The sequence below is a fragment of the Sitodiplosis mosellana genome, unplaced genomic scaffold (genome assembly GCF_009176505.1).
Source record: "Sitodiplosis mosellana isolate CC-2019 unplaced genomic scaffold, AAFC_SMos_1.0 Smas_scaffold_2, whole genome shotgun sequence".
Lineage (NCBI taxonomy): Eukaryota > Metazoa > Arthropoda > Insecta > Diptera > Cecidomyiidae > Sitodiplosis > Sitodiplosis mosellana.
In genome coordinates this window covers 2,150,943-2,171,693 of record NW_022595245.1, presented here as the reverse complement: position 1 = coordinate 2,171,693, position 20,751 = coordinate 2,150,943, and the positions used below count along the sequence as shown (strand labels likewise).

The following is a 20,751-nucleotide window of genomic DNA, read 5'->3' as shown; positions in this document are numbered from 1 at the left end:
TAATCCACAGAACAAATAAGTGCAATAGATATAATATAAGATAGCTCAACTGAAACTATGCACCAGAGAGTGAATTGTAACAGAGGAAAAACCGCTACTTTTTTCCGTGTTTGTCTTTTTGCACGTCGAAACACAATACAATTTTATTCCAATGCGTGAAAACTTTGTAATACTTCCGGTATTGTTGGGTGAGTGAGTGTAGTTTTTCTTCGCTTTGCGCGCTCGATGCATCGAGTGACTGTGTCAAAGTTTCATTATTCCGTCGTGTTATTTTGCAAGCGATGGAAACACAAGTCGGATGAATAAAATGCGACAAAAACGAAAGCTCTTCCTTGTTCATATTTATTTTTTTTGTGGTTTTTAGTTGTGGACGAACGAACAAACACCGATTCTGCTTGAATATTGTGCCCAAGAAGATGCCGTTGGAATATAAAACTCAGATGAACCTAAATAAAATGCAAGTGTTGTCCAATATGGCAATAAGCATACTAAACCTAATTAAATTACAATCATTTTGCCTAATAAAAAAAGTTATCACCGTTCAATGTGTTACAACATTTTTTATTGAACCAATAAAACCATTCAAAAATTCCTGTTCTTTTTTTTGCCAAATTTTGGCATGCAACACAAAACATGAAGGAGTGTGTCTCCTTGGTGCTGTTCATTCACTTACCAATTAAAACAATAAGCTGAAGTACTTTTGACTGCACACGCATCGGAAATGCTAAAATAACTTCCATTCGCCGGGTACTTATAACACAATCGATGAATAATAATGCGACAATTGTGTTGTCGACATGTCGAGATAATTGCTGCAATTACAGTATCTAATCACTTCATTTTTGTCCAATGTCTTTTTTACACTCATTATGTGCTCTCTTTCTCTCTGGTTCTTTATTCTCCGTTTTTTCTTCTATTCGATTCCTGTATTCAATTCGATTCAATTGGTTTCTATTTACAGACTCAATGTCATTTTCGTTTTCTCTCTCGTCTGTGAATCGCTTCGAACTTAATTTGATTCCATTTAACGGGCTGATTTTATTAAAATTTCCCGTTTTTTATCATTGCTTCGGTTCGTCTTCCGTTTTCTCTCTGTACATCGATTAATTGCTTTTTCTCGGTTGTGTTGCGCTTCATGCGGTTTGCTACATGATAGTAATTTTGTGTTTGAATCGATGGCTGGCGCTCTTTTTTCCCACTCTGTCGACGAACGGTTGCTCTTTTTAGCGACGTTTAATTGAATTGGAAAAATGTTTGCAATTTAAAATCAATGGCAAACATTTTCCTCTCTCTAGTGCTCACCTCTTTTCATGAGGCTATAGACAAAGAGTTTGAGATATTTTTCGATTGATTGGACAGTCAGACAGAGGAGGAGAAAAAGAAAACTCAATTGCGCTGGATGGAAAATACGATTTCCGCTAATAGAAAAAAAACATATACACTCAATAACATTAAATCGTTTTGAGTAAATGAATTCGCATGCATTTTTGTGCTCAGTTAGACTCTTGAGTCGATACCACTTGAAAGTGATATTAAGCTGTGCGGTTGTTCAACACACATTACTCACAATCGATTGGCAATGAGCATGAGAAGTAGATAGCGATGAGCATTTGTGCTCGCAATCAATGGTTCCAGCAATGCGAACGTATCACAATAATAATAATAATAATAAATGTGTGTCTGTAACAAGATGAGAGAATAAGAGCAACTTTTGAGAGAAGTGGGTAGAATGAGAGAGAAAATGCCGTGTGCGATTCGGTGAAACGGAAAATGCTGTTTCCTTCCAACATCTGTGCTTGAAGATATGATGAATAGAAAATAGCGCGCTCTCTCTCTCCCTCTCACTTTTACATTCCAATGGCGAATTGGAATCCTTTGATGATAGTGTAATCAAACACATGTTACCATTTACGAGCGGAAAGAAGTGTGAGAGAAACGGAATAGGAACAACGTGGCAAAAAAGAGAAATGAAACGTTTTCATATTTCACTATTTGTTCTATCTTTGTGTGACATTTGTATGATGATGTGGTGCGAGCGACAGTGTGCAAGAAGACGAACGGAGCGCAATTGAGCGCAATGCATATGAAAGGATGGCGCATATGTACATCGTACATATATGTATGGCAAGAGGTAATGAAATGCACTTTTCAAGCAGCATCCAAGTACAATGTTGAGTGGAATACACGGGCGCAGAAAGCGCCACTTAAACGCTCAACCAACGACGACATGTACAGGTAATTGAGAGCCGTGGAATAAGAGTAAATAATGTGTCATCGCCAATAATCAACGTCTCGCTACGACATACGAAGGGAAAAAAACATAATGAATCAACTCGAAAATGCTCGTCGAGTGTGTATGTGTGTGTGTGTGTTAGCGACAGCAAATCGGCAATACTTTGTCGAAAGATGAGAAATAACAAAATGTTATTTCTGTTTCCATTGCATTTAAAAACAAACGCGCAAACGGACGAACAAAATATTCTTTTTTTACGTTTTTGTGCTTCGTTCCATCCGCAAATGAACAGTGTTTCGGATGCTTGAAGGTGTGTGCTTTTTTGATGTGTTGTATATTTTAGTGAGAGATCCTCTTTCAGCTTTTCAGTAGCTGACACTAACGACCTCGTTCCCTTTGCTCTCTTTCGCTTCGACTCCATCGGAAAATGGTTCGACAGAACAAACGACACAACAAGTGTTGAAATTGAAATCTTGAACAACTCTTCAACATCCCAAAATTCGTGTTTTGGCCCCAAAACAACGGACGAAATGCTCGGTGCCAAACACAAAACATGTACACACCATTCACAAATTTTTACAACGATAATCGCTTTTTGAATGGAATTCCACTGTTTGGAAGATGAATGCTAACGCTATTAATGCCACCGTGTGTGTGTGTGTGTGTGTGTGTGTGTCGTTGTTGTCGTTTATTTTTGGATTTGATTACGAAACAAAACAATCGTGTGCCAACTGTATACAAAAACTTTTCCGTCAAAGTATTTTCCGAGAGCTCAATATTTATGTTGTTTCATCGGTCGTTAAATCTGTTTGGAAGTTAATCCATCTGCGTGCACAAGACGGTCTCATGCTCTTTCTCGCTCCCTGTTTCTCGCTCGGGTTCTCCATTGCAATGGGAGTCGCAGGGAAAATTGTCGAAAACGAGGAGCGGAAGAGAGGAAGAAAGCACATGCCAAACGAACGCTCGAATGAAAAGTAGCCAAAAGCAAATATTTCCCGTTGAATTTTCCTTTTTCAAAGCTTTCACCACTTTGGTTCGCACCTCGACGCGATTTGGTTGCATTGGATTGGCAATGAGATCGCATTTGAAAGGATGCAGAATGACCGTTCCTCTTTTTTTCCTGCGTTCTGATCGTCTGTTTGCGTTTGTGTGTGTGTGTGTGTGTGTGTGTGTGTGTGTGTGTGTGTGGAAGCGTGTTGATGATGCGGTTGCTTTCTGTGGTGTTTGGTTTACGCCCCAATGCCCATAAATACACATCCTGTATCGTTTGATTCATGTTCTCAGGCCAAATTTCGTGTTTGATTCATGAATTTCACTTCTCTGCCACAACATCTCTCTCTCTCTCTCTCTTCTTATTCTCTTTTGCGCCTTTTCCCCCATTTCAACATTTCATTTTGTTTTCGCTCTCTCTCTCTTTCGTCTTTTTTTCTCTTCTCACTATGATTTATGAATTATGGATGTATTTTAAGCTCGATGTGAGGCAGGAAAAAGGTACGCGAACTTGAATCGTTTCCATGTTATAAAGTGTCGTCGAACATTTATTCATTTTCTTCAGTTTTTTCTTCATTCCGAGAAAGGTTGTTTGGCACAATCACACGAAAAAAAACAGCGTCCTTTTGCCGATTTGGAAGTGCGCTTTTTTCCTGCCGTGGCAACAACAATACCACCGAAGAACAGCATCAGGAACAAGATTTATTTGCTTTCCGTGAGCTTATTTTTACTTTTCTATGCTCAATCGAGGACATTGCTGATGGCAGTACATTGAAAATTTATTATCTCTTGTGTCATCCCGTCTTGCGTGTACTACCCGACGCGAATGAATTGAGTCGAAACTGTGTAAATGGTGTTAAGGTGAGTGTTATAAGTGAGAAATGAATATATGTGAATCACGTTGTGTGTATGGGTGTAGGTTGGATGCGAATATGTTGAAGCTATCGATTCCATTGAAGGCGTTAATTGGAACGTGATGACTTTTTGGGTAAATCAAATGGTGCAAATTTTAAATGAAAAATGTGCTGCATCGGCTGCAACCTCACTCGGGAAGTTTCAGTAGAGTATAAATTTGGCAAAATTTCTACGCTTTAAAGTAATTATTTTGGATATGGAGAGAGTTTCGTAATGAAATTCAACGAAGAGTTCAGCGGAAAATTCAGCGAACGGCATCTTATGAATCCTGATCGGCTCATTGACCGGGCTAAAGCCCATTTTAATGAAGGAAATCAAAAAACGTAAAAGCTGTCAACGATTTATATATTTCCTGGCTGGAAACGCAGTAGCAACCAGCTGAGCACTCCATAAAAATGCGGGCCAAACTCGTTTCGCGCACACAACGCTCATGAATAATTCAGCAAGCAAATAAATAAATATCGCCGCGTACAGCACATACAGTGAAGTGGTCCATGCCTGTGTATATCAACACACACACATACACATTTTTTCGGTGTTTCGTCTCGGGATGATGTTTGGTAAAGTTTTCGAAGTACGCAGGATAAATGAAATTAAATGAATTTTACACAATTTATTAAAATTTATATGGGAACACATTGATGTGGTGCTGCATAGTGAACGAAGGGAGAACACTATAAAATCCCATTTAACAAAAGTGGCAGCACCAAACACGACGGACAAAAATACGATAATGTGCACGGGAGTAGAAACAAAAAAAACTCTTCTGAAACTCGAAAAAAGCGTGAGAGAAGGGAGAGTAAGAGTGAGTTTGGGTGAAAGAGAACGAGATAGAACGAGAGTGAGTTTGAGTTGAAACGCAGCCTTATTACAACGTAATTGCTATATGAATGCCATGAAATAGCACGAATTTTCAACATTTATTATTTTAATATGCAAAAATTGTGCAGGAGTGCTGCCACTCTTGATGCTGTTCTCTTTGCTGCTGCTACAGTTGTGTTTCGTTTTCTCTCTCTCTCTCTCTCTCTCTCTCTCTCTCTCTCTCTCTCTGGGGTAGCTTTCGGGAATTCATGGCGAAATGGATCGAAAATGAAAACAAATGAAAATTAACATACATATAGTTAAAATAAATGAGTTTTAAACACGCGCCCAGAGATACTTATTTTCGGATGGTGCACAAGAACTTTACAAGTACACCATTCATCCACTTAAATGCCGCCATCTATAATAATAATCGCATTTTGGTACACTCATTGCAAGCAGCAGCAGCAGTAGCAACAGCAAAACGGTTCTGATTTCGGTTTTGCTTCTTTTTGCCATTACAGCATATCGTCTGGGCCACTTTATCTAATTCGATTAAATTGACGCAAAACATTTGGCAATTGAAGATAAGGTTTTTCCGCGTAACACAAACGTCACCTTAAAATGGCATCGAGTGCATCAAAACACGCGTCGCTGCTTAATTTGTGATTCTACAAACAACACACAAAATGCCACACAACGATGATGATGACGACGACGATGTAGGTTTCGTTGTCACAATCAGTCAAATTTTATTTTCTCTTGTCGCAAAATTGCGACGATGATACATTTGTATTTCTTCCGAGCGCTGTACAGTGTACACATTTCGGTATTAATCAACATTTTCGGTACGTGAGCATTTCGTGTGTGCAATGCACAACACCAACACAACCACCACCACCACTGACATATATACTTTATATGGAGCGCACAAAGATTAATCTACCTACAATTTATCTTGCGGACTGTCAACGCAACGCGAATAAATTGCGGTGCGACAAGATAAGTGGCGTAAATGTTGATCAAAAATGCATGAACAATAGCACATTTCAATGTGGAGACAAAACACACAACAAATAAACATAGACGCACGCACACTCCGTACAAATTTGGAGATGCTTTTCAATTTGCGCCATTTTAAGAAATTAAAAAACGAAGGGAAATGTGTTGAGATAGGCAACGAGGCGTGAAAATTGAATGCGCATATTGCGCGCTCGTTGGATGAGAGAGCATCATTTTTTTGGGTGGGTCGTTATATCGGCTCTTTGGCCGCATACCAAGTCGAATGGATGGCTTTTAGCTAAAGATCTGGTGTCACGAAGACTTGATGTCTGGCTTTTTTCACATACCTGTAACGAGAACAAGAGGAAAACAAATATTAGCATTGGATGGAATGAATAGGGTTTGGATTTTTTCTTTTTTAATTCAGTCCAACTTGAGTTCTAATTAAATTATTTTCATTTTTCGATGAAAAAAGAGTGTTTGATGCTGCGTGTTGTGCACATGACGGTGAAGAACATACCTTGACAAAGATCAAAACAAAGATTATGCTGAATAAGACACGGAATTCTGAGTTTATTCTTAAGAACGACAACAACGACCAGATCGTCACGACCTGAATTGTGTCACGAAAATCCGCAAACATAAATTTCCATGTGCAATTATTCATCTGGAAAGTGTTCTGGCTTTTTTTTCTCTTCGTTCGTTTTTCGTTTCTTTTCGCAGCTAGAGACAAACTTTACAAATCGATCAAAAGTCGACTGACTTTTTGCTTTGAAAAATCGGCCTAAAATTAAAAGCATTTTTATCGACAAGATAACAAATTTCGTGCTGAAGAAGAAAAAAAACAAGCGTTCTACTTCTTGAACAGAGAATATTTATCATGATTTTGTTTCACGTGGCCAAATCTAATCGGATCGTCTATTTTCGCCTTTCTCTTTCTGAAGTTTGATATAAGATATTGCCTGAAAACCGAAAATTGATGGCAAAACCAGTCGATAATAAACTATCAAGTTTATTAACTATCAAGAAAGAAAGAAAAAAACGAAGTCATATTGTTTGAGTTTTCGATCATTTACTTTCGTTTCGAGTCAGTTTATTCGGATGGCATATGCACAGACAAAACTTATGATAAATAACACGAAAACTATCTTTCGACAGCGACGAGAAGTTGTACTGAATGTAATAGAAGAGAGTGAGAGAGTTACTGAACGGGACGACACAAAAAATTCAATCTTCATTGCACGCAATCGATTGCTGTCATCCAGAAGTTTGAAGTAGAGTAAAAAAGCAGAAGCAAAAGTAAAGCGAATGAATAATATTGCCTTGTGCACGCACCACAACTGCTCTGTAGAATCAATTTAATTTATAGGAAGATTCATCTCTTCATTCTATTATTATTATGAATACAGAGTAGTCGTAGATTGGTGAAATGGAAGCACAAGCCAAGTGCATGCTGATAATTTTAAAAAGTTCCATTCATATTTATATATCCCGTCTCTATCTCTCTCTCTCTCTTTGTGCTGCTGCTATCGACGAGAATGAAAATGAACGGAATTTCCTTCTCTTCGTCTAACTACTGGCACTGTCATTTAGATAATAGTTTGCGTCATCGTTCATGTTTCCGTCGGTATATATATTAAATGTTTTTTTTCTGCTTCTTTCTTTTCTTCTCTTTCTCTCTCTCTCTCTCTCTCTCTCTCTCTCTCTCTCTCTCTCGATATTAGACGCCTTTTGTTCGTGTGTCATGAACTAAGAAAATGATCACAACCATGATTTAAATACAAAAGATTACAGACAAAGTTGTTTTTATACGTTCTCTGGCTAGAAAAGTTCCACCCAGCTTCGGCAAAACGAAATTAAAGCGCCTTGAACCAGATGATTAAAAATGCCTCGAACTGCCAAGGTGATTTCCTGTAAGCAGGTCAACATAACTGGTTTTTTCTCATCGAACCAACGATCTCTTTTGAAAATGCGCACGGAAAGGGAGGAACGAAAAAAATGCGATTTTTTTCATTTAGTCTTTTGTGTGTGGCACAAAATCACATTCATTGTTGTTGTTTTTTTTTCTTATAGCTTTCTCTGCTGTCATCATAAAAATGTAGCAAAAAATGCACAGTTGCGTGTGACACGGAAAAGAAAGGGAGATTTCTTTATCTAGTTTTCCATTTTTGCTCCGTTGTAATCGGACGATTTTTAATTATGTTTCCAGGTCGTAAAAATGAAAGAAGAAAATTATGTTCGAGCGCTTTGTTATTATGTTATTGAGTTGATGCAAACAGAATGAACGAAGAATGAGGGAAAGAAACGCTGGCGAACGAAAAAAAAAATGCGGGGTTGACAGAAAAAAATGTCATGTGCCATGCAACAAAGCACGTCACACAAGTTGGACAGTTTATGAAATTTACTTGGGAATGAGCGCATGAAGCATACATTGTTGCATCAATAAGCTATTTGTCATAAGTGGCTTTGAGCTGCAAATATGTGTGTGTGTGTGTACTACCCCTTTGATGTCGATGAAATTAATTTCATCATATTTACTTGATGTTTGGCAAACTTTTCGAGTGAGACATGAACTTGGGTGAAATGACGACGACGACAACAACGAGTTGAAAAAAGGTCGTTTTGAAAGTGACTTTCGCGAAAATGAAGCAGCACATATGTGTATATGATGAAGATGAAAAGCATCTCCGAAGAGCGGCATTTTTTTCCATTCGTTCCCGAACATTCTATTTCAATAATATCATGTGTTTATTTGAAATAGATTCAACAGCGAAAGGGGTTTCACATCAAACCGTAACTTCCTCTTTTGTTTGAGTGGGGTTTCTCATCGTATGCATATTTTCGTGTTTTGCATCTCTTTTTTTTATTTACATAGTTCAAACGATGTTCAATAAAAATAAGTACGTATATATCAATTGAATGCTCATGCTCAAAGCAAACGAAGTGCCGAATGAGGAGCAAAACGACAAAAGACAACGTACTTGAAGAGTATTTTTGAAGGAAGGATGGGGTTTGGAAATCGTCGGAGCAAAATTGAACATTTGCATATATTCGTTTTTTTCTATAAATTGTGTATGCAAAATTCGTTTTCTCTTTCTCTGGATGATACACTCTCCGCGCGCCAAACTCTTCCCATGTGTGTGTGTGACAAAGTTCGGAAATTAACTTTTTGAATACTCGAGTTAAGTTACAGCAAATATCACATCTTTGAAAAAGTACCGTCGTCGTTGTCGTTATTGAAGCAAACGGATAAATCAACAAGAGTAACCCGTTGACTTTGAATTCGTACACACACATTGGCGTATGCTCCTTGCATTTCGTTTGAAGACAGAAAAATGAGAACGGGTTGGATCGGCAATCAAATTGAGATATCAGTTGAAAGTGTGCGCGCATGATGTTGACAGGATCATGTGATGCTGTTGATAAAGGTTTTCGAAAAGTCTCTGACTCGTGCATTGATATATGTGTATGCTTGAATGGAACGAGGACTTATTGCATTCACAGATGATTGAATACATGAATCGCTTATTGTTGTTTTTTCTCTTATCTAACGAGAGAGAGAGAGAGAGAGAGAGAGAGAGAGAGAGAAGAGCCCGTCGTACGCATTGTTGGTACATTGTGCTCTTGATTTAATTTTGTAAAGCGGGCGAAGCTGCTATTGCTATTTCTTTCTTTTTTTTCTGTCGCTCGTCGTCATCGTCGTCGTCAGTACGTTTCGTTCGCTAGTTCAGACAAAAACAATCAAATAATATCCTGGATGATGTTGATATAAACACATGCCGGGGTTGTCGATGCATTGTGAATTCGAAATGGCGCATGATAATGACGATGATTGAAACAAATGATTGGCAGCGTGAGACGAACTGAGCATGTGAAACGTTCAACACATAGTCTGTTGAGTATACCGATTTTCATCCGCTCGGATTTTTTTTGTTCAATTTTCAAACTGCGTTTTTTTATGTCGTCGTCGTTGTCGTCATCATCCGATTCAACGTGATGAAATGCGACTAATGCTTTTTATAGAATTTCGTACGTTTCGATGGAATTCAACGTTCACAAACCAATGGCACAATAAACACAGAAAAAAATGCATTCACTATCAAGTAAACTATAAAAATAACCATTTCGGATATTTCAATTTAAATTAAAAGCAGCCGTTAGCTCGTTCGCTCGTTCGATGCATTCCAATTCGGTAATCGAATGTCAAACAATCGAACGTGTGATTAAAATACTTCAATTGCGAACCGATTCTTTATTGATTTGTGTTTTATGGTGACGACGAGAGTTCGAGAAAAAAAGAATAACAAACGAAACACCACCACCACATACCATCGCATTCGATTGGGATTAATTTGAATTTGTCGCGTGGCATCGAACGAAAAAAAGAAATGGTTTGGTATATTGGAGAATAACGGGAAAAAATCCCTCTATAAAACCACGCGTACGCGAGGATTAAAGTGTTAGAAATAAAAGACAGCGAGACAGATGGCGTTGGGATCTAAAATTTGATTGAATTAAAATAAGACGGATTATTCGCGTAATTAATTTCAAATTAAATGCCATAAAAGCGGCCATTTTACTACGCATTATGACTTCATCCGGGCTGTCTAAATCCCTAATCAATTTTGGCATCGTTTGATCACTTCATCACAAGTTTGTTTTGTTCTTTTCTTTTGTCGCTTCTCATTGACTGCTTCAATGAGGGAATAAGTGGAAAAGTTTCGTCTTTATCTCATTGGCATCGGCATTGAATCAGTTGAATTAACGAGACTCTAAATCGATGTTCCACATTCAATAAATCCGTGCTGCTGTTTATCGGCGAAAATTTGTTGGCCGCCGTTTGAAATCGAAATTCATTTATATTTTGCTGAACTGGATCGGAAGCAGAGAGCAAGGCGAGAGGTGAGAGGGAAGAAAATAACTGGAAAGAGGCGAATGAGTGAGGATAAGAGAGAGAGAGAGAGAGAGAGAGAGAGAGAGAGAGAGGGAGAGAGAGAGAGAGAGAGAAATTCCAGTCATGCTGCTATCAATTTTCAATTGCGCACCGACCCATGTCGTGTTAAAATTGGTTGCTGCTGCATTCAAGTTTTTCTGGAATAACTCACCCTCCTGCCCTCACCCACGCTCGCCTTCCACACAAAAATCGATATAGCATCATTATCATTCAGATAGCGCAACGATATCGCGTTGCGTGCATTTAATTCGAATTATGGTATCATTTCGTGACGGTGCAATCCATTGGAGGAGTAATCGGAAGCCAAATTGTTTTGATATTTTACTTGACATTCCTTCAGCTCGGAGTGAGTATAATTAAAAGCTCGTTTTGCGGGTATACGAATCACCGTCATCGTCATCAAACCAATAAACAATTGTCATAAGCACCGACACAAATCGATGCCATTCTCAGAAAGGACATGACTTCGGTTGGAAACAGCGGCTTGAGTCAATATAATTCGAGCAATTCAAATCAATTCGGAAAAGTTTTGTCATTTATCATTCAAACAATTGTCAGCGGCAGTGTGCGAAATCGAGAAAAATTGCCTTGTGCTAAATGAAACTCACGACCGAATCCACTCGCACTGGGAAACGGGCCACTAAATCTCTGAATTAACATCATTACAATAATTAAAAAGATGAAACGAACAGAGAAGTAAAAAGATGGCGAAAAAAAAGATTGTGCGAAGCAATTTAATTTCGAATTGATTTGCCAAATGGGAAATTCAGTGATGGTATATTTCATTATATTGCCGCCTGAGATTAAAGCCAAGGTGTTACCCATTGGCATTCGCATCGCGCATCTACTCATTGCATTACATCTAATAAATTCTTCTGATCAACACATAAATAAGCGGCAAACGAATGCGATTCACTGCAGTGTTGCACATCTGCACACACGAACCGTGCGGGAGACAGAGAGAATGGAACAATCTAATCGAAACAAACACAATAAAGTTGTAAACGACTCACACACAGATAGAAAGAGAGCGAAAAAAAGAAGACAGCCAGAAGAAATGGTATAAATAGCGAAATAAAATACACCATTCTCACTCATGACATTATTCCCAAATCGATTTCAATTTACTTCACCTAGCAAACTGCATGGTGCTAGAGTATTTCACGCTCGTTTACATTTTTATCTGAGTCTTTTCTCGATTTTTTTTTCACTCTTTCACGTATTCATTCTCTGTTCAAAAGAGATGTGTCGGTTCGTTGGTCTTTTTCATTCCTTTATACATTGTTTTGCTTGGTTCCAAATCGGATCGCAGCATGGAAACGATACATCTGCTGTTGATGCTTCTTCTTCTTTCGCAACACCGGCTGCGTTAGAAAAGTGCATAAACACATTTCTCTCGTGCACTTGCCACAATCAAGTGATTTTTTTTCTTCCTTTCTTCGCTGGTGAGCACCGAGTGGAAAAGTTTTCCTCTCTTCGACCGTTTGATATTTCAAGTACTTCACTTTTGAAGCTGAGGGAGATGTTTTCGTGCAAAATGGCACAAGTTTATTCATTATCTGTTTTTTTTACTTGCCGATAAAGTGTATTGAGCTGTTATTCGTCGAACAGGAAGAATACTTTCTCTCTCTCTATGTGTGTGTGTCTGACCAGCAGCGGAAAGAAAAAAATCGCTTGAAAAGATTTTGTGCATATTTCACTACCATTTCGACGACGAAAAAAACGTTCTCACACGCAAAAAATCAAAAGTGTAAGAAAGCGCAACGATAAAAATAAATTAGAATCCATCGAAGAGAGAGCAACGACGGGAGAGAGAAAAAAATGTGGCAAAAAATCTATTTAGGTCTTATCCAGCGTACGTAACTCGTAAACACGAAACAACCACCTAGAGTAGACACTGATAAATTCCAAACTCAAACGACCAAAACGAAACGTTAAATTGTTTGCTGCTGCAATGCCACACCAAAAAAAAGAAGAAGTAGAGAATCGAACGAGAGAGCGAGAAACATAATATATCAAGCTGCACAGCGTAATGTGTGTGTGTGTGTCGGTGTGTGTGTGTGTCGAGTCTCTTTTGCCGCTCAAATATCGCCACAAGTGCCAAATGGATCAGCTTTTGCACGCAGCACGACCGAATCGCACAACGAAAACGAACGTGGTTGTCTCGTGTTTGCTGTACAATTTTTATGCTTTTTTCCATTTGTTTGTCTTCTCTTTTTTGCTGTTGTATCAAATGCGCACACCGATTTTTCGTTTGCATCTCTTGTGCATTCGCCACCACTGCCATCGTCGTCGTCGTCGTCGTCGTCGTCGTCGTCCTTGCCCAAAATGCTCCTTACACCGAAAATAGATAGCACTGCACCCATTCTTCGTTTCGAAAACGAAGAAGACGCATTTAGGTTAAATCGATGTTGCATAAAGCATTCACTTTACTTCGATACAAACAGAAAATCACAAACCGGATACCGCTCAAGATAACAACAACAGCAACAAAATAGCGTTGCCAAAGATAACAACAAAAATGTAAACGAGAAACGATTGCACGGGTAAATTTGTGTATGGGAGAGAAGAATAGAACGATTGGGGTGAGAGATTGGGAGGAATAGAGTGAAGGAGACACGAATAGAGCGAGTGAAAGATCTAGCGAGAAAGAATGAGAGGTAAAGGGATTTGAGAAAGTGTGAGAGAGAAATTCCGAAAAAAAACCCAAAGACAAAATAAGTGAAAATATTTGGTTTTAGCTGGAATGTTGAAGTCATTCAATTCGTCTTCATCAAGCTTCACTTGGGGAAAAGCGATAAATGTTGCAAAAGTGGAAGCATAGAAAAAGATGTAGCGCACACATCTTGGCATTCATGGAAAATGAGCAATTTTTCATTCGAACAAAATGCTTGATATCATTATCCCATTGCTCTTGAATAACACAGTAGTTACACGCCAATGACTTGAGTTCATAATAATCTTCAGCATGCACATTTCGAATGGTTGGCATTGTTGCCGCTTGCATTTTCCCATTCTATCTCTCTTCTTCGCCTTACAATCTCTATCTCTCCCACTGTTTCTTCTGCTGCTCACGCTTCGGCTTTAATCGTCTTCTATCCAGACGAGTTGTTCGTTCTTTATTTGCTGCTTTTCGTGTTTGGGATTTGGATCAATGGGAGGAAAATGGTTATTGAATTCAAAAGACGAACGACATTAAAAGCTGATCAAATTTTATGAGGACGAGACACATCGTTGTTCAATGTAAACATCTTTATTTGCTGCATAAAAGAATAAAACGCACCGAATCTGATTAAAGCCAGCGAGCTACAGTGGAGTGGAGCACCACTGCTGGCGACTGATTGTTGCGTAATCTTTCGATTCAGCATAAAAAAAGAAGAAAAAATCCGTCATAATTTTTCTCGAGCGAAAAAGGGAAATTTTCTCAATGAATTGTTTGCTGCCGCTGCTGCTGCTGCTTGAGATGAATTCAATTTACTTTAGTAAATGGCCTAAACGAATTGGGTTTTCATTACACCGAATAGTATATTGTGATCGCATTGTATTCAAGAAAAGTTCGGTGGGATTTGTGAGCTGAGCCTTTTCTGCATCATTTTCAAATACACACTCACACACTAACATTTTTACTGGGCGTCTTTTATACAGAACAATAAAATTTGATATGTTCAAACGAAGTGAAATTCCATATTTTCGGTTTATCTTCTTCGTTTAAAATGAAAATCGCTTCGCGAAACGAAAACTGTGCACGGAATGATTCATGGGCGGAAAAAAAGTTACAGTTGTTCGCCCGAACGTTGATGAAATCCATTTTATGGTTTCTCGAATGTGAATCGTTCCAATTTTTCGAGAGAGAGAGAGAGAGAGAGAGAGAGTAAATTGTGCTTGGTCTTGTTCGTTTTGCTTCGACTTTGCAAACGAGGAAATGCGACTCATTCTTCATTTGGTGCAAGAAAGAAAAAACGGTTACAATGTGTTTGATTTTGTTTACAGTGGCGTCGAAGGATGAAGCGACGGCGCATCGCCAGGGAATTATACTCAAATGAAGAAATTTTAGTGTTGTTTTTCCTTCTCGTTTCCAACTCCTCCTCCTTCGCTCCATCGCACAATTTTATTGTGCAGTGCGCGCAAGTTTTGGATTTGATGTGATGGCTTCCGAGCATTTCGAGGGTAATTAAATTTTCGCATTCGGGCGATTTATTTGCTTTGTCGGTTGTTATGTTTTCGTTTGTGAATATGGAGTGGGGTAGTATGTTAACATGTTACGTTTTTGATTTTGAATTTAATAAATTTCATCAAATTTCTGCGTTATTTGTGCTCTCAATTGGGGGCATCTTTGACGTCAAATATGTCGATATGATTTCAAACCATGCGAAGTGGTGAAGACTTTTTTCGAGACGCGAACATAAATCGATACACACATACATAAAATGAACTTTTAAACCGTCTTGGAAATCAAGCAAACCGTTTTATTGAGTACATGGCCACCGTGCATAAACTGACAACGAGCCATATTCTTTTATTTGTTCGCTTTTGGCTTTCTTTTTCTTCTTTTTTCCCCATTTTTTGAAGTGTTCACCCAATTTTTTTTTATTTCCACCATTGATACGTGTGCAGCTGGCGAAATGATGAAACGTGCGTAGTTCGATGTGCGTAAATGAAATACCGATACACGCGACATGAGCTCTCTATCTCTCAAAAAGTGTATGATGACACAAGGGATAGACGTTTACCACCAAACCCCATCGCGAATGGAACTGGATACGTGCACCATATTTGATGTGGTTTTTCTGGTTTTCTAGATTCACGACAGCGATCGCGTTCGTGTCATGCGGTTTATGATGCGTTCCATTCGGATACCGATTGAACGGAAATGTTTGAACACACATTGACGCTTTGAAAAATTCAAGGGTTGAATTCATCAAACGCCTCAAAATATTCCATTTTATATGCGGAATAGATTTGCAGCATTTTGCGAGTGTTTGCAATGGAGGTGTCAATGCTATGGAATTTACCACATTTCATAATTGCAGCGCTCTCAAAATCGCATGGTGAACATGTTGATCACATTATTTTATGATTTCCATCGTCGCCTTTAAACAGCGAATATGATAATGAAATGCGATGAAGAACCAGCCTATCGCTGAGATAATTTTCAGTTCACAAAGCCCACACTCGCGCGCATCGAGATGAATTATTCATTTTAATTTTCGCCGTCGGAATCGAATCGACAAAATTCTATTTGCTTTTTTGTTTATTTCGAATCTGTTTGCACGAGCATTTCATCGACCAACAAAATGGGAATTCTGAACTTTGGCACTCACATCAAACGCGAGATCAAGGCAAGCGTAAGCAATGTGTTGTTTGCATTTTGGTATCGTTTGTCATAAAAATGGGAATTCCACTTATGTGATATGAACTCGGTTGGTTCGTGCCTGAGAGCTGTATATATGTGTGTGACACGCGCGCGGCGCGTTCGCACAAATTCGTCAAATTGAAATGATAAGAATGTCGGTAGACGAGACGAATCGATAAGATACGTTGCTGCCGTCGTACAAAATATGTTGAGATGAAATTTAGCAGCGTGAAATTCGCTAGCAAGACTTTATAAAGCACATACTGAGCACAAACAGACCGTAATCGCTAAACATATGAAGAACAACAACCAGCAACAGCAAAAGTATGCGTATGAATAAAAAGTATTTATGGTAGCTTGATTAGATTCATAAAATGATGCGAGAGAGAAAAAAAATCATTGAATTGCCCGTTTTGTGTGCTCCCCTCGGCTATGGTTACGCGATCTGGTTACCAGTTGGTACTTTTTTTTACGAGCTCACAGTCAAAATGGCAGTGCACTTCGTGCGAAAGTATCGCAAATCTGTTGCAAACAATGGCATGCGATTTTCTTTGTTGTTACCAGTCCATTTTTTTTCCTCTCATTCGAAGGATTTTTATCATGCAACAAAAACCGCACAATGCATAAAATCCAAAATGATTCGAGCTTTATCGACGTGTTTGCGGTTCATATATGGATCGAATGATGGTGTACGATGAAAATTCATCGTTGAACAAAGCACTTTTCTGAAAGTGTTCAAGTGCTTTTCTTCGGTTACTTTTCGACTGTTTAACAGCAAATATTCACAACAACAATTACCATTTGGACAATCATCGTGGGTACGCACGCCGTGATCGAAATTGACTTGTACATTTCACCCAAATCTGGATTTATGTCAAACATCGGACCGATGCATACGGTGAAATACGCTTGGTCATCCGATCGAATTACACTTTCCATCTATTGTTACACACTGAATCCATCACCATAAATCAGTTGAGCATACGGAAAATCCCAAAGTTAATATTATCCCGTTGAAAACTTATATAATAAACTATCAATTTGAATTGGATGAGAATTTGTGTTTGGTTGGGCGTGTGTGTGTGTGTGTGTGTGTGTGTGTGTGTGTGTGATTGATCCGAGTCGAAAACAAACATTCAACGATCTGCTGTTGAAAATTGCCGAAGTACTGACTCACTCATGCAATTTTGTTCGTTAATAATTAAATGCACGTTGATCGAGTGAAAAAGCGCTGTGATTTCGATTCGTCAGCTCTCTGGATTAGACTCATCGTTTTTACGCTCAACACTAAACTATCTAATTGACGCGCTTCAGGCCAAAAATAAAAAAAACAACAACAGCAACAGCAACAAAATTCAAACTTGTGAATGGTGATACACATTCCGGTGTGATGCTATCAATAATGTAAACACGCAATGCGTGAAAATTTCCGGTTCAGCAATATTCGGGCTATTATTTTTAGCGAATAATTGGACATTAAACACTTGACCTATTGGCGACTATATGTGTGTATGTAAAACGTTCTGAATTATTGGGTTTTGTGTCTCTTCCAATAATCATGGTTGGCATGGAGCTTGAATGAAGCGCTACTCGCACATTTTAGTGACATATATCGAAATTGTGTTACCATTGTGTCGCGTGAGCGTCCAATGTCGACACTGTCACTACCACTGCAAGTGCCATTGCCTGTCGCCGCCGCCGTCGTCGTCACCGGTGCAATTTGTAAAATGCTCACTGGTGCATAAATAAAATGGACAAATTCGATGTCTAACTTGTGCTGATCGTGCGCTTAGTTTTATCGGACGATGTGAAATAACAACAATCAGTTTTTCGGGTGGTGTCCCCGCAGGGCTATCTCTCTCAGCACGCTGCTCACCGGAAAAACATTGCGAAATTGCAACGAACAATTTTTAGTGCTGCTGACATGCCGTTGACTAATTTTTATTCATCCGTGTGTGTGTGTGTGTGTGTGTATCTGCATAAGGCCCAATTGTGTATGTGTTTGTTTTAACAACGAGATCAATGTTACATACCTGCATGACCGAACATACGGCTATCAAATATTGGATCAACGCAACAGCCATAGCAACAGCATCTGTTTCTAATGGCCAAACTCGAACAACCAATTAATGGCCAATTCATTTGAGTTTTGAAATATATATATGTGCAGATGTTTTTTGCCCCGTTATCGTCGCCACCACTACTTCGCCATCACATTGTCCACTATCTATTTTTATTGCGAAATGTACATTTTATTCCAGTCATGATTGCGCATTGTATGTTGAAGTGCGTGCGCGCGTTAGCAAAAGGCAAAAATAATGCATCGAAAACGAAAATGAGTCATTTGGGCGCAATTTCAACAACTCGAAACAATTTATTTATTGTCGTACGTATATAGAGTCAAATGTTTGTGTACAACAAGTGATGCAAACGGAAATTTACAGTCGGCTAACGTTGGTGTATGTGTGTGTGTCTCGAAGTTGGTGCTAGACAACTAAATCGGTCCTGATATAAATCATGTGATCTCGCTACTTTGGCCTCGGTACAAAGTGAAAAATGAGCAAATCAAGCATTTCGAAATCATCATCATCATCATCATCAACGGATAACGTGCAAGCCACGCATTAATCTTTCTTTTTTTCCTCGCACTCAGCTCCTTCCATAACTTGCACTTGAGCTTCTGCTCTCGAGTTTCGTATGCGTTTCTGGCACTGATTTCAAGCCGGAAGAAAAAAGACCAAAAGTGGAAAAATGTGATTCAATGGCAATTAAAAATAGTTTATACACATTTTTCTATTGCTGTTTTTTCTCTTCACGTTGTTATCCGGGCTCTGGAAATCGGCCAAATGTACTCGATGAAAATGACCGAGAGGAAAAAGAATCAAACTGTGTACGTGTGCGCACTTTTTCAGTGTGTGTAACATTGACCATTATGGGCGGCTTCAACTACAAAAGTTTATCGTGTGCATATAATTTGAATCCGTTGTCCATATAATTAATAGAAACACAGGCCAAAAACCACTGGCTTGCCTCTCTTCAAATGACCAACGAGCCGAAGAGTGAGAAAGAAATATGCAACGCATACAATATTCCACGTCGTTAATGTTGATCGCGATATTTTCCGGGAGCTAAGCATTTTTCATGACCGTGTCAAGTATATGATTCACGATAATTTCCATCAACGCTTTATTACTTTGACCTCATATGTGTAGTTTACCGGAAAGTGGGAGAAAAATGTGGCCAGCAGCAACACATGGATGCTCGTCGTCATCATGAACGTATTACGTATGCTTTGGCCCTCAAGATTTGTCCACAGACCAAACTGAGGTAAGGTGCTGTGCATGAGCCCAGGTGTTATCAACAATAACGTTTTTTTTTTCGTTGCAAGAGATACAACAAATAGTTTGTTTGATGTAACGCTTTGCCAGCATTGCCTTTGTGCAATTGAAGCATTCGTTCATTTTTGATGCTTGAACGTCTTGTTTTTTCTTCGTTTTTCCAAAGAAAATGCTTATTTCGAAGAAAGAAAACGGAGAAAAAAATCTGCAACCGTGCAGTTGAAACGAAAAAAAAAGAAGATTTCTGCAAAGGCAAAAAAGTGTGCGAAAGCAATATTACATAGAGCAGCAAGTGCAGCGCACATTTTCCGTCTGAGAGCCGTTCTTTATGCTTTCGTTTGATTTATGAAATTGCAATAATGAAAACCGTAAGACAATGTCATTTGCCGGGGTCTTATTCTCACTTGGGAATTTAGAGTTGGTGGATGGCATGAGCGTGTCCGTTACTTAAGTGCATTGCATACACACAGTGTGTGTGTGTGGGCCATGTTTGAAGTGCAATCCTGTTGCGTTTGGTTGAGGATGGGAAAGAAATTAATGCCATTGTCTCGTTCTCCCAAATGAAACAAGCCAACAAGCAGCTGCTTCAGTGTGTACCTTAACGAAAAAGAGATTATTTATTACGCTCTTACATGGTACAACACAATTCTGGCCGTCGCTTATTGTGTGCGAACCATCCGAAAGGACCACACTCACTCGTTGGCACACAGAAGGGGAACCGAAATGCCGAAGCAAAAGATGTTGGGCAATTTTTTGTATTGTATGTCATTCAAGCCGCGCACGCTATTCATATTTGATATTCGGTGTTTCATATCTCAGTTTATGTGCGTCGTTGGAGCGAAGCATAGCGAGAGGGAGTGAGAGAGAAGGACGAAAAACCCTCGCATTTTGCCATTCTTGAACGAGAGCTAGAATGAACAATTTTTCGTTCATGAAAAGCGCTCAAGTAGCACTATTTGCCGTCGTCCCTTCTGCACACCCAACTCTTTTCATCCTTGATTCTCGTTTTTTTTGTTGCATGCCACTCTAATCAGAGATAAAATGCCCGTGCCCATTGTGTGGGTGCTGTATTTTTTGTTGTTGTTACCGTCTTCATCTTCTCTCTTTCTCTCTCTCTCTCTCTCTCTCTCTCTCTCTCTCTCTCTCTCTCTCTCTCTCTCTCTCT

General features: G+C 39.0%; 1 protein-coding gene across 14 annotated transcripts in view; it reads right to left on the bottom strand.

The window, feature by feature from the left end:
• Window positions 1-20,751, bottom strand: part of LOC129565429 (neural-cadherin) — a 261,698-nt gene that overhangs the window by 106,105 nt on the left and 134,842 nt on the right. The window contains exons 3-4 of one of the 14 annotated variants that reach the window (XM_055440345.1): window positions 6,217-6,288; window positions 674-1,145 (exon numbers count right to left, since the gene is read on the bottom strand). The exons of 11 other annotated variants lie outside the window; for them this stretch is intronic. In XM_055440345.1, the coding sequence (XP_055296320.1) occupies window positions 674-740 (67 nt within the window). In that variant the 5' untranslated portion in view covers window positions 741-1,145; window positions 6,217-6,288. The remainder of the gene's footprint in view (window positions 1-673; window positions 1,146-6,216; window positions 6,289-20,751) is intronic. 2 more of the 14 variants (XM_055440346.1, XM_055440347.1) reach the window with 2 other exon arrangements.